General features: G+C 30.1%; 1 protein-coding gene across 1 annotated transcript in view; it reads right to left on the bottom strand.

Moving 5' to 3' along the window:
- Positions 1 to 3888: 3888 nt before the first annotated feature.
- Positions 3889 to 15871, bottom strand: part of LOC106682586 (uncharacterized) — a 28736-nt gene continuing 16753 nt past the window's right edge. The window contains exons 4-5 of the mRNA XM_014423523.3: positions 14380 to 14679; positions 3889 to 6682 (exon numbers count right to left, since the gene is read on the bottom strand). Coding sequence (XP_014279009.1) covers positions 6169 to 6682; positions 14380 to 14679 — 814 coding nt within the window. The 3' untranslated portion in view covers positions 3889 to 6168. The remainder of the gene's footprint in view (positions 6683 to 14379; positions 14680 to 15871) is intronic.

The raw sequence follows: 15871 nt of genomic DNA, 5'->3' as shown, positions 1-15871 counted from the left end.
TCGGGAACAATTGAACGTATATATTTATATTAGGGCTCATATTTTAGCAAATTTACTGTACTTTAAAAGATGTTCTATTAGATTTTCTAGTGTTGTTGGTAGTTTTAGAGAAATAGAACTCCAAATGAAAAAATAATATTTTCATTAACCTTTTGAAACAGTTGCCATTTTTTATTCTCTATACTATACTTAGCAGACTCATCAATTTTGACTAGTAATTCATATTTTTCATTAAAGTAATCAAAAATGTTTTTTTTTTCTCCTCTTGGGCTCGTGTACTAGAAATATAATAATAAGATTCTTTATTTATTCTGGGATTGATCCCTTTAGAATAATATACAGGTGTCAAAATTAGAGTCTTAGAGTAAAGTACAAAATAAAAATGAATTATAAAACGTCATAAAATATAATAAAACAATGAATTTGAAAAGATAAAAAGGCACAACAATAATTAACAGAATATATGAAATAAAATAAAACTATATGCCATATCATAAAACATAAGATGACTAACTTCTGATAATAAATGTTTTAAAATGTTCAAGGATTAATTTCATCTCAAAGTAAGTTGTGTAATGTGCTACAATTTTTTTGTTTATTTTACCTACTAGTTATTAGGTGGGAGTGTTTTTTTTTCCACTAATTTATCCTTTATTCCATTATTATTTATATCCATTAATGCATTAGAGTTTTAAAAAAAACCTAACATGGACAACAAACAACTAGCCCATCATAATGACAGCAGACAAAATGGTTTGGGGCTCAGCTGGTCTGTTTCCTGATGTCAATCTCCATTTAGAAGAGCTATTAACAGGCTCTCAACCATATTCAATGTTAAATCGTTTTAACATGCTAAAAGAAGAAAATATTTCTCCATTTAACACAGTTTAATGTGTTAAACTAAAGACCATAAATATTCCTCATAAACAGATAATAAAAGTTCTAGGTTACTAATGAAGTGTCATATATATCTTAAAGACAGTTGTTCATAGCTTAACGTTTTGAAATGTGTACATGTAAAAAAATTGAAGAGCATTAATATTTTACAAAGATTTTATTTTTTTTATATCTGTTAGAGTTTAAGAAATATACATTATATATGTATATGTTTATTAATATTGTAATAATAAAAAAAATATTTAAAATAAAATAAAAAGAATTTTAATCGTTTTTAAACTTGTTTCAAATATACAGTAGATAGCTTGGGTTGAAATTAACTCCTAAAAACTTCAATATTTAACAGATAATATAATTTTATAACAAGAGACTTTTCTCAGGGCGGGTTACCTGGTAATCAGAACAGACGACACTGTACTACTAATAAGACTAACTTAATTTCTAGACATTTTACAAACACAATAAATTCTACTTAGAAACAAGACTAACCAATTACACAGCTTTCCCTGATAATTGTTGATCTCTTCTCGATGATGCTATATCCAACTCCCAACAATGGCTTTTTTTCTTTCCCCTCTCTAGCTGAACGGACGTCTTCTCACCAAGCTCGCAAAATCAAGAGTCACCGTTTCCTCTCCTCCATCTTCAACTTTTTACTGCTCGATCCAATAAATAATCGATTGTAGTACAATCGCTCTGCTTTATTTGCGATGTAATTAGTTTATTGATAATTTTCACTTTCTTCCATTTCTTCTTTGAATATTCCTTTTCCATAATTACTGTATAGTAAGAACAAAAGTTGAAACGTTTCAATCCATATTATCAAACAAACAACCAAACGAACACTTCGGAAGGACGCGCACCGCCATCTATCTCGTTTTGAAAAGAGTCTTTATTTTAGATAATGAAAACTGGTTAGCTTGCTTTTTGATTTAAAATAACAAATAAACAATATACATAAATAAAGACATAATTAAAATAATTTATCTATAAATATCAACTATTTATTAAAAAAGAGGATATTATATATTATTAGTATTTCCAATCATTTTCTCCTAATTCATGGTCAAATACAAACACATCATCTTTGAAAGTTGTTCTTTTTACTTATTTTAATGCCATCTATTTATTTGAACCTTGGTTTTAAACTGAGATAAAATATTAATTTTTGGTAGTTCTGGGACTAGCTGACAGAGATGAAACTTCAGGAAATGAAATAATGAATTTAAATTTTATCGATAATGATTATGCGCTTCTTCTTGTAGCTTAAGGCAAAAAATAATAGTTCCATAATAATAATGAGAATAGAATAGCCATTTCCGAAGCTAATTCTGGCAGGTAATCTATTATATGGTAATAGGAGGGTCCGAGGACAGGAGCTTAAATGCCAGGATTGTTAAGCTACTGCAACCTCCTACTTTGTATTGGTATAACTGGGATATTTCGCACAATGCCAACTAAGACATTAGAAGTCTTATTTTCTTCAATACCTCTCCACTTATTGATAAAATGGGAAGAGGTACTCGCTTATCTAAGAATGAAAGAAAATAGACAGTGGAAAGAGATGGAAGAATCTATTGGTCATGCAACAATAGCTAAAGTGGTGGAAAGCGAGTTACCAATATTACAATATCGCTCACCACAGCTAGATAAAACACTCGCTCTGGACACCAAAATTAGTTACCTATACCCAAAGATAGAGGATTGGGTACAGGGTTCAGTAGAAACCCCAAGAGATTATCTGCCCTGTTTCACTGATGGATCAAGAAAGGATTCCACTGGACTAATGGGGACTGAGGTCTATATGGAAGACTTAGGCATAGAACTAAGTTTCCCACTAGGCAAATACTCGACTGTCTTTAAGGCAAAAATGTTTGACATTTTGTCGGCAGCTACATACCCTGAAGCCACCAGCTGTGAAAGGTCAGGTTTCACCATCTTTTCAGAAAGTCTGTCTACCCTTCAAGCCCTTGAGCCCAACTCTACATTGGAGAGAGAGTGCAAACAAGCCTTAGAGACATTAGCAAGTTTAAAGAAGCTTAAGTTTGTGTGGGTCCCTGGACATAAGAGAATGAGGCAATGAGAAGGCTGACCAGCTAGCTAGAAACGGGGCTGAGCACCCTCCTATCGGGCCAGAACCATTCTAGGCATTTCTAAAAGGCATCAGCGAAAAGAGGTTCTTGACTGAATATGGAAGATAGCAGGCAAGGAGTGGAGGGAATTTATAGGGGTGAGACAAATCAAGATACTAATAACTAAGCCCTCTTCTTCTAAAACTAAGTGGCTGCTAGGTCTAAACAGAAATGAACTCCGATTGCTAATAGTTCTTATATATCATTGCAGACTTAAAAGACATCTTAAGATTTGTGGAGTAGTTCGCGATGAAACCTACCACTTATGTGGACAGGCATTACATAGCAGATTGTGACCGGTATGCGTCATTAAGATATAGGCTTCTAGGCTCTGATAAATCATAGAAAATGAGGCTTCCTCTATAGATTGGGCGTTCTTTTTAAACTTCTTAGAAAGTCAAAAAGGTTCGATATAGAGGAATAAAAGTTATACAAAAGAGCCATTCCATTGGTCTGCCTTGGAGTTGGCAAAAAGGATCAATAGGTCCACTTGCCGGGCTTGTTCCCCCATCATTACCAGTACCTCCTACTCTCCTGTTACAATATAAAAATTTGCCAGCAATAATTGACCAGTTTGTCTACCTCACCCCACCACTTCCATTTCATCTCGCGTCATGGAATCAATTAACTCCTATTTAATTTTTTTTTCTTGAGTTGTAGAACATCAGTAAAGGAATTTTACTTCAAAAGTAAAATTAATTCTTTCCTTCAAGCTAGATCGTTTCAAAATATATTTCAGTATATTTAAGACATTTCATTGCCTTTTACTAACATTATATAAAGATGATTCATAAAGCGTTTATCGAACTTTATACATTCAAGTAGAATTCATTGTGAGGAAAATATAAATAAAAGAAAATCATCAGTAAAATTTATTCACATTAAATATTTTTTAAACAATGGACTAACATTAATTACATCATAGAAAATCTATAAAATATTTTAATTAGGATCACCTATAAAAAGAAAGGAAAATTAAAAAACAAAAAGATGAAAAGCCGACTCTCTTTGAGAGATCTTTGAAATTCGACAACACCAGAATATGAGTTTTAAAAATTTCAAGGCATAAAAAAATAGTTTTATATGAAAGACTAAGTAACTAGTTTTTATCCAGGTATAAAAAAACACTTGTATAATTTATCACAAACCGGTATGCGGCACATCCTCAGAGCGAGCCACATTTTTTTTTAAGTTTAAAATTATTTTTAATCATTATCAGTCTAAAAAAGCAGCGCTGAGCTCGTTCCCATAACTATACCATTCTTCCTTGAGAAGGAGAAAAGTTTTCTGTAACACATTCGATAAGTTTTGGTTATACTTTGAGTAACTACTTTTTTTTTCTTTTATATATACAATAACAATCATTCATAACCGAAGAATGAGTTTTCTATTTAACTTTCTAATTTCGAGCCTCAGTCTGATGTCTATGTTATTTGCTGAATTTTTGAGATCATTCCATTTTTTTTTGTTCTAACAAAATCCATACATTATGAGTTTTCGTTGTTTTCACAAAAACCCTGTATAAAAATAAATTTAATAAAAACTGCATGAAAAACTTAAAAAGGCCATCATTACAGAATGTAAATGGGACTAATGTTCACAAAACAATATATAAAAAGAATAATATCGCCTAGAAAAATGATTTACCAAGATGAAATATAGAAAACAAATTATACAACAAACAGTCGACTGAAATATATTTTTTCGAAGTATATTTATAATTTAATCAAAAAACATTATTTTGAAATAGCACCAAACTAATGACTAATATTAATCAATAAACTTTTAAAGAAATTCATGGACCTCAACCGAATCAATTTAATGAATTCATCAGGCAGTGGCGCTGCTATTTATTAATAATTAATAAATAGATTTTTTTTTCCAAGAAAACATTCCAAAGAAAAAATATTTTTTAAAGAAAAGCAATACTTATTCATAGGTTAATGATTTTTTTTTTTCATTTTTCAAATTTATAATTCATGAAAAAGATACTTTTAAAAACAGATCCAAAAATAATCACATATAACATTTTAAAGTAAGTACAGAAATATAAGCGACTGACATTTCCTACCTAAAAATAAAAAACAGAAGTCAAGTACCGCCGATACAAAAAAAGAAAAAAGCAATATTCAACGACATTTGGTAATTATTACACAACCGGTAGAGCAAGAAATAATTACGATAAAATTAAGTGCTAAGCATATAAACACTTATAATTAACAAGATTGATTGTATGTTAATTTGGAGATGGTCAGGGCTGATTGGGGGGGGGGGATAGTTATCAACTATTTATTATCTGCCAGAATTTTGAACCACAATGTAGGTTGTCATCAGGGCTACAACAAAAAGAAACAAATAAGGTAGCCGATATAAGAGTAAAAGAGTGATAAAAAAAAGATATAGAGGTGGAGATACACAAACTATCAATTACTTAAATAAAATAATAACGAGGATAAAGATAAGTACAAAAAGAATTAATAACTAACATAATTAAGAGAAGTGAACAGATACATTATCATATATATTATTGAAATTAATCGAGATCTATTAATTTACTTAACTGAGGAGACATAATAAATGACACTAAATATTAGGCATAAAGATAAATTATTATTACAGATTACATAAAAATGTAATGTAGAAGGAAGCATGTAAGATCGGTGAAGAGTTAAGAAAACAGAATTTTACAATATTTAAAGAATAGTAAAAATAAATGATAATGTATATAATATTCAGAAAAAATTCAGACAATATCATAAAAATAGTAATATGAAAGGGAGTAATAAGAAATAGAGTAAAAATATTTATCTTTTATTTAGGATTTTAATAGTTTGTATACCTCCATCTTTACATTTTATATATCACTCTTTTATTGTAGCCCTGGTGAAGACCTATAACATGGGTTGAAATGTTGGCAGAAAATAAATAAACAGTTAATAACTATTTTTTCTTTCTTTTTGACCGCAGCCCTGACCATCTTCTTTAAAATAAGTGCATTTATGTTAATGAATTACTGAAATCAATAATTAAAAAATTAATAATTATTTTAATTTCTTTCTTACCAAATGTCCTATAATATTAACCCTCAACATTATGAACATAAATAATTAGTGAAACTTATTTATCAGTCTTAAATATTTTAAATATTATCTGTATATGAGCTGTTGTGTTTATTAGACAAAAGAGGAGAATGGGAGCCTGAATCTGATTCGGACTCAGCGGCGTAGACTTGAAGCAGTTTGCAGTCTGATTGATCTGTGTCCGTATTACACTTCTCTTCCTCGTTACCAAAGTCGAAACGTATCTGAACAGGGTCCTTTGTAGCGTCAGCGACGGCGGGTTGTTTTTTCTTAACAACATCGATGACTATTGGCTCCCTTTCCTTGTCGTCAATCTTGATATTGACTGAAGTATCTTGATGCCTGTCCTGCCGGTCTCCGGAACAGGTCCTATTGTCTTCGCTACTCCCGTTACCAGTCTCGCCAAACTTTATCACAATTTCTGCTTTCTTAATCTGTAGTTTTAGTACAGAGTCGTTGTTGGGTTTCAAGCTGCTGCTGCCACCAACATCAGTACACTTAGAACTGGAAGGGATACAGCAATCTTCAGATTCACCAGCATCACCTTGGGTTTTGCTTTCGATTTCGTTACACCTGAAACACAAAGTCAGGGAAAATATTAATTTGTTTGTTTCACCATCTGAACAACATATTTCACATTTTTTTTTTTTATCCTTTTATCCGGCCTTCAGGTCAGAAATTAAAACATAATAGTATCTTAACACTTTGACCACAGGCTTTCTTGGAAAACAACTTAAAAACACCATTTTTTTTTGTTGACATTTTTTTTTCTTTTGATTTTAATAAGCATTATATAATGTACAAAATGTAATATTTAGCGAACTACAGTTTAAATACCTGAAATTTAAACACAATGACTATTGTCATCACCCACGTATGCCATTGAATCTATGTAAGCAATCATCTGGTACATGAATGTTTTGCAGTTTTTTTAAACTAAATTACTGAATAAGGACTCAAGTAAGTTATTGTATATCACCATAATTTCTATAAAACATAAAATGATCCAAAACAACTTTAAATTAAAAAAAAAACCTTTAGAACATGTAAAAAATGTTATTAGAAAAGTGTGTAAAATAAAAAAATACATAAATACACAAAATAAATTTGATAATATAAAAAATTTGAAGGGTGTGTTGTAAAAATCCTTAAAGGCAACAGAACCCAGGGTGATCGTAGCTAGTGGAAGCTAGGACAGTACTAAACATGGTACGGGACAACAGCTTTCCCTAGCACTCCGAACACAAGCTTGAAATGTGATCTACCTTGACGTTAGCCTATATTCATATATGCTCCCAAGCCAACCATCAACCGCAGTCAAAGTATTAATACTATTTAATGTTTGCTAACATTTCAAGTTCCTTTTAAACGAAGAGTAGGTCCAGATGTAGTCATATGGGAATGTAGGTCAACTTTGGTCAAGGTGTTAGTTATGTATTTGAACGATTAGATCAAGATACTTTCTATGGATTTTTTTTAACAAAAACATCTTTGTTGATTCAGTGGTACATCATTGTGCCACATATGTATGCATATGCCATTAAAATGTTCAGAAAATATTATCTCATAATTAAATTTATTCATTTTCTAATTAAAATTTTATTACCACTATAAGCAATTTATAGTTAACACTATAACTTGAAAAAAAAAAATTATTTTTGAACACTTTCATTCATGTTACATTCTAAAATCCTATTTTCACCTAAACATTCAAACACAAATAATAAATACAATTTTCACATTGAATCACACTACTAATTGACTTCAATGGAATTGTGATATATTTTAAAACTTATGTATCTAGAATTGACAATGCAGTATTGATGAAATGTTTTTCAATAAATATATAAATAAATTAAGTACTACTGTGTAATTTTTGACTCGAAGGCAGGATAGGATGAAAAAAAAAATTGGAAAAATTATTTAAAAAACAAAACAATAATTTATCACTTAAAAAGAAATTGAGGAAGTGGTTAGAAAAGGCGCTCTTCATCGTATCTAATTAGTAGACCATGAATAACTGAAAATTGTACTTTTCAAGACTAACAATTTTGTTCATTTACTCTCTTTTGGACTAGTAAAATTTTTAAAAATGGACTAAAACTTTCCACTACATAAATATCTAGTCATTGGTCAAAGCCGTGACTTGCAGAGAACCTGTCAGGAATGAACCAAGAGGCAGTCCGGAACTTGGTAATACCAAACCAGTTCAGGATTAGGTAGGTACTTGGAATGCATTTCCCTCCTATTCTATGACTCTTAAGTTAGGAATACTGGAGCTTACTCGTTTCCTTAGGTTATCCTTCATCTTTAACTGGGACTATTTCTTATTAATTCTTTTTTTTACTTTGTAAGCGAATATATTGACAACTCTGTTCTGACTTGCTACTTAAGAACGCAATATTTTCCAAAAAGTCATTTTTGAGATTTCATAATCATTGTGTTCAGAAAAAAACCGCCTCTTTTTAAGTTTAAATTTGTTTTGAAACAGTTAGTGCAAAAATTTTCTTAATTTTGAATGTTTTAAAATGTAGTATATCTGGTCCTAGAATGGGATTAACTTATGATAAATGCCGTATTTTATGGCTTTTCTTAACAGAGGAAACATCAAATAGTTCTGAAAAAACTGATATGAAGAATTTCCATTTGTAAAGTTGCAGAAGTAGGTCAAGAGGAAAAGAAAGGTAGTCCAGTCAGCTGAGTAGGTCTGTTCCAACAACCACTTCTCGACTAGGTCTGTTCCAACAACCACTTCTGCCTAGGTCTGTTCCAACAAGCACTTCTGACTATCGAGAACTGTTTGGAGCATGCACAGTACAGGATTTGAGAAGAAAAAAGACATACTATGCATGTTCTGTACAGTCAGAAGTACTAGTTGAACAGACCTAGTGGAGAGAAGAGGGGGAGGGTTGGTGGGGAACGTTTGCCACTGCGTATCTCTCCCCTCCCTTTACTCACAGGCAGATTCATCTTGGATGTTAAATAAATTATTTATTCTAAAAAATTGTTTTTTTTTCTAAGACATAACTTCAAACAAAGTTGTGAAACGTCGCCTAAATATAGTTGTATTATTGACTGATCCTCAAGAACCACAAACATATATATCTGTGACAGGCAAGAAAAAAGTTATCAATATATATGCATATATAAAATGTATATATAATAATATAAGTATACATAATATAAATATATAATATGTATGTATGTATATATTACCTGATTCTGTTTCTTATAATAAGACACTCTTACATTCATACACTTCATTCTGATGAAATCGTATCAGATAAGAGGACCATTAAAAAATTTATAAATTTTTTTCTTTAATTAAAATTTATAAATAAATTGTTTCGAGATATGTGGTGTGGCCACAAACAAAAATGGATTACTGCTATAAAATCTTTTATTTTAAGTTTAGAATAGTAATTCATGACTATAAATAGATTCCACAATTAATATATACCCACAATTGATCTCAGATATTTCTTTTCCTACAATAAGGTTTGAATTGTAGTAACGAAGACACCAAGAATTAATTTAATGAGAACATGATAAATAATAAATAGATAGTTTTTTTTGTTTTATCTGTAATATGATAGTAAAAAAGGAGCAACGTTCAAGGAAGAGAAGAAACAGCAATCGAGAAAACATAAGTAGATATGGATAAGTTCAAGGATAGCAAGGTAACAATAACACTTGACTCATTTCTCATAAGCTGATCAGTGATAACTGGACCGGAGGTTTATGCCATTCCAGTGCTTCTTATTATGTCTTCAGTAAAGCAATCAAAGTGAATTTTCAACCAATAATCTAATATATAAAATTCAATATTTGTTTCTTCGTAGCTTATGCACCGCTCTGCAAATTGTGAAAGGGCTTTTTGCTAAATGTTCAGAATTTTCCCAGGAAGATTATAGGTTGGTCTGATTTTTTCGGTAAAAAAAAGTTATTAATAAAATTAAGCATTTTAATTATATTATTTCAATTTCTTGAGACAAGGTAATTATTTATTAAATAAATCAAAAATTTGTATCCATTTTTGTCTCAACAATTTTATTTTTCACATTAATTTAAAGTTTCTTTTGCAGGCTATTCTGCCCAGGTCATTTTCTTTATTATAAGTTAAAAGCCTATTTTTTAAAATTTAAAATCATTAATATTTAATTTTTCTTATATAAGATTATCCACAATTAATACACTACCATATAACAAACCATTTATAGCCTGCAAAAGAATCTTTAAATTAATGTGAGGAAGAAATTATATTGAAGATGTCCTTGAGGATGGCTAGAATGGCCAAAACGTTGGACTGGTGAAAAATAAAAGTGTTGAGACAAAAATGGATACGAATTTTTTAAATAAAAAATTAAGCATTTTAGCACATAGCTCAAAAAGTGTATATTTTTTATGGTTATTATATTATGCTGCCTCATTCTGGAGAATAAAACAAAAAATTATTGATTCTACTAAATGATTTTTACTCACTAAAAATTGTAAAAAACATAATGAGCATTTCGGTAAAGTAGGTCAACAAATTTTTTTTTTAGGATAAAGCAAATCATATTCGCCTTTAGCATCATCTGAAACCCTCAAAAACCATTTTTCAAAGAAATTAAAAATTAGAAATTTTTTTTTTTTTATTAGAAATTATTTTTAAATCATGATTTATTTTGAGGATTTGTTTTTTATTCCAGTGACCATCGTTCATCACTCCTCTACATTTTATCCAAATCCTATGTTAATACAACTGTTAGAAGCTGAATTTTCCTTCTTTTAACATACATTACCATAATTTAGTTTTAATGCCCTAATAAGAGCAAAATATTAGTTTTAAATTAAGAAAAACTTTTCATACATTTTATTTTACATCTACAGTTCTAATTTGTTTAATTAGATCCAGTTTGTACACTTTAGTAGTGTAGTTTATTTTTCAAAGGCTAAAAACAAATATTAACTTTGTTAATAATGATTGGAGAAGTTTGTCGGGGGGTGCGGTCAGCAAAGAACAACATAAATAAGCAAAACCATATTTATTTATTTTATGCCGACGTTTCGACCTATCTACACCTCATTAACTTTGTTAATGGTAATAACAAAAAATTCTTTAATCATACCTTGATAGGTCAGTCCTTCTGAATTTTTTCAATACAGTATTAATATTGAAACACAATGAGGTTTATTATATACAAACTTGTCATATTTTATTTAGTATATATATTGCAATATCCTCTTTTTAAATCAATACAGTGAAGTCTCAGTTATATGAATATGAGGGGGTACCAAAAATTCTTCGTATAAGTGAATACGCAATACATATTATGTAGGTATATTTTTGAGAATTCTTTTCTCGTAATTAGTAGGTACATATACATATGTTGTATGCAGTTGAAAGAATAACAAAGTAAAGTGAAAAAAAAATTAATTATTATATAAAAATTTAATTTATTTTTAATCCGATTTTTTTAATTTTTGACAAAAAAATTGTGTCATGTTTGTTTGTTTCATGTTGCTTTTGGCTGAATACATCATTCTTTCACATTCTGTTAAGGTGTTAGATTCCTTCTCGCTAATCTCTTTCGCATATATAAAACGTTTTACAACTTCAAATGGTTCAAGAGCTTCTACAAAAATGGAGGAGGCAAAGAATCTTCGTCATCTGAATCGGAATCGTCCGAGCTTATTATTACACATTAGGGAGTACAATATAAACATAAAGAGTCATTGGGACCGGATGTTATTCATGGAAAAAAGTTGTTTACTGTTTCGTTTTTCACGGTATTTTTCATCCATTGTCTTGCCACGGAAGAAACAAAAATTCATAGAACTGAATAAAATTTACTAATATGTTCATAAAGCAGGTACAAACTTTCCTTCGTATAACTGAATGTTTCGTACATTTAAATTTCGCATAAATGGATAATTACATACACATAATTCAGAGGTTTTTGCAGGGGATTGAGAAATTCTTCGCATAACTGAATGTTTCGTACAAGTGAGACTTCACTGTAGTTGATTTTTATATATAAATGATTTCAGTTATGTTTTTATTTTATGTATATCGTTTCAGTATTGTTTATTTGCTGTGTTAAATCAAAAAAGCAAACTAACCAATTTTGTTCAGTAAAATATGTAGTCACAAAAGATATCGTTCAAAGCCTAGATGGCAGCGCATGTCCGGTAAAAAGTCTGTTGAATAGTGGCCATGTTGAGCAGATTCAAATATTTTAAAAACTTTATTTAATTTCCCATGATAACTGTAGCTACAGTAAATTTAAGAAAAAATAAAAGTTAAGAATAAGTATTAAAGAAAATTATTCATAAAGGAAACCATAAGAAATAACTCAAAACCGTAGTGCTACAATCGATGTTGAGAAAGAACTCCTGGAGAAGGGGAGGGAAAAAAAACTTGTTCTTGATCAGTTCATTGCTTAGGCATGGGTAGGGAATGATGTTTCCTGTAAGCAGGATGTCCTTATTATCTTTTGTCTAACTCAAGGGAGACATCTTGAAAAAGAAGACATCCAAGAGTCACCCAAGAAGAATAAGGAACTCTTTGTTTGGATCGCCAAGCAACACACTTCAGTGGATGAGATGTGAGTTGAAATCTTTTAGAGGACCAAGGTTTTGTTTAAAGACAGTGTTAGTTTGGGAATCAGGAGCCATCAAAAACCATTAGTCACCATAGAAGAATATAAATTGGTTATTAATTATGAGAGATAGTTGACCGTGGATGATGAATGAGGAGAAGATGGTTGGGGGTGCGATCAATGAAAAACACAAATAAGTACGATTAACTTATTTTAATGTGCCAACGTTTCGGCTAGAGTTTCTAGCCTTCTTCAGGGCTAAAAACAGAACAAGATAACAACCACAGTAAGTATGGAAAAATAAAAAAAAAAAAATAAAAAGGAAGTATAAACAGAATAATTTTACAAAATAGAATTAATAAAATGAAGTGATGAGAGAAGCGGGAAATAAAATATATACATAGGTAATTGAAAAAGTGGGTAAAATAACATAATTAAGGAAATGAAATAAAAATAAAGTTATATAATGCAAAGAAGTATGAACATATTAGTTATTATTAATTTAAAATTTAAATATGAAAAGAAAATGAAAATTGAGAGGAAGAAAATAAATGTAACAATAATAGATGATAAAGAGTCAAATTATAAGTATAGTGTATGTATAGATCAAACGCCTAATGGATACTGCGCTAATGACGGTCAAACTCAGAATTAAAAAAGCCGTTACAACAATGACTAAGTGTTTTTTTATAAAGAAAACGTTACGGGAGGGTGAAAATAAAAAATAAAAAGTAGAAAAATTTTAGAAGAAGAAAGCGTGTGAGAGGGTGATGACAAATGGTGATAGGAAGAGTTAAAAATATATACGAACCAACGAATTACCGAATAACGAAGTAGATGACAGTGTCATGGTTATTTAACAACAGTTAAAAAGAGGAAACATAATATAGGTGAGGGACGACAAATGTGTAAGAAATATAAAATTGGTATATAAATTGGTTAGTGTTGTACAGTATAAAATTTTAAGTATATTTGTTAAAGTGTTATTTATAGCTAAGTGTCTGTTCTAATTGCCTAGAAACCCTCCCTGAGATTAAGAGTCTAAAATGTTATAAAATTTTATATCTTTGGTTCTCATCTGTTGAATTAGATCTGGTTTTTTGCCCTTTGGTGCAGTTTATAAAGGCCCAAACCATAACCAAGTTCGGTGTAGATTGGTTGAGTAGTGTTATTTCTATTTTTTTTTATTTTTTTTAAAAAATCAAAGACCGATGTAGAGGGAAAATTTTGGAATAAAAATTTTACTTTCCAATTTAAAAGTATTTAAGAATTTCTTGATGTGCTAAAAATGAATATCATCACATATATCTTTTTAATTTATGTAATCGAATCATAATAATAAAGTATACATAAATTTTTAATTTTAACTAAATACAATATTTTATATCAGATTATCAATTATGTTCATCAAATCTTTATACATCATCAACTGTAATAGTAGCGAAGCGTTGTTGGGTCTGTTAGTTTCCTTTATAAAATAATGTGGTACCCCAAGGAGCATTTTAGATATTTTAATTTTGGTATTTAGGAAATGTTTATTTATTTATTTTTTTTATGAACCGACGCCTTCTGCACTGAGCTTAACGATTGTTCCATTTTCTTTTTTTTTATAGCCACACCATTTATAAACCAACTGCAGATATCTTTAAAAAAAAAAAATTAAAAGCATCAAAGGATGAGCTGTACCTCTGTGAAGGTACAGATTCGGCTTTGCCGATCTTAATCCTCCATGAGGTATCCTGACCTCCTTCACTCTCTTCACTCTCCCGATCCTCGTTTTGAACACACACTCTACTCTCGTCATTAAAAAATATGTGCAAATTACGAACTCCTTTCAAATCGATACTAGTCTCGTCTTTGAAATTTCCGTTGTTTTCCGTAGACTGACGCGACTTGGGCAGCTGACACCCACTACTGCCCTCACTTGCGGCAGGCACTTGCAAAGTCAATGGCTGTTTCTCAGGAGCATTCTGAACGTAGATTACCCTGTAATAAGTAAATAAATAAAAATAAATTTAGAAATAAAAAAAAAATAATTGGATGCACCAAAAATAATTTGCAAGGTTCAATATAGTTTCCTCACTATTTCTATCTTTATTTTTCAACATAATAAATAAGCAGTAATATTAATACACTAAATATAAATACAAGGATTATCTTTTCATTTTTTGACCTATCCGTTCACCTACACCTACTCTTCCTTATTTTTTATTGCACAATACTTATACTTCATTTATTTCACCACTCTTTTTTTTAATTTTACCATAATTGTTACTCTTTTTTTAAGTATTATTATTACTCTAGTTGTACATCAGTACTCTATCACTCATGACTATACTTGATATTAATTAGTATTCTGTTAATTTATATTTAGACTCCTTTAAAATAATCAAGAAGATGGTCAGGGGTGCAATTAAAAGAAAACAGAAAATAGTCAATAACTATTTATTTTCCAACGTTTCACCCCACTTTGTTGAGCTTCATCAGGGCTAAAAAGATACAAAAACAACTAAAAAGATTTTTACATAATAAGATACAAAAAGGTAAATTAAGGTAGGGTTAAAATTATATAAATGTAAGTAAAAAGAAAATTGTATACAAATAAACGAAAAGAAGAAATAAAAAAAGTATAAACATAAAATAGACAATGATAAGAATATAAAACCAATTACTCAAACTATTAGGTTCAAAATGAACAGGAGACGTAATAATATGTTAAAATAATACAGTCAATCCTTTATATATATACTATATTCTTTTAGTTTACTGCCCTCCTTTTTTTTATATATATAATATTTTAAACTCTTTCAATTTATTTTATTTATTTTTTTCACGGAACGGCCTTTCAAGACCACACGAATATTATTACTTTTCCCTTCTCACTTTTTCTCCCCCAGTATCTTCTCTTCTTCTCTCCCAGTCTGTTATCCGCGAGACCTTTGGAGAGAGAGAGTTCACCGTGAGAGGCCTCTGGTTTGGATCTTGTGGAACAATACCAGATAGAACAAGGAGCTTCTTAGAAGGCCTAGATGTTAGCATTGGGGATATTGCGATCTTGGCGGAAAATATTATTTTGGACTCCCTGGGGATCATACACCATCACCTGCATGGGAATTAGCTCGGAGATTATTCTTTGTTTTATTTATTCATTTTAATATGTTGACCTCTCTATTTGTGT

This window comes from Halyomorpha halys, unplaced genomic scaffold, assembly GCF_000696795.3.
Source record: "Halyomorpha halys isolate HHAL.00 unplaced genomic scaffold, Hhal_1.1 Scaffold426.1, whole genome shotgun sequence".
NCBI lineage: Eukaryota > Metazoa > Arthropoda > Insecta > Hemiptera > Pentatomidae > Halyomorpha > Halyomorpha halys.
The sequence above is the reverse complement of the archived record's forward strand: the minus strand, read 5'-3'. Positions and strand labels throughout refer to the sequence as shown.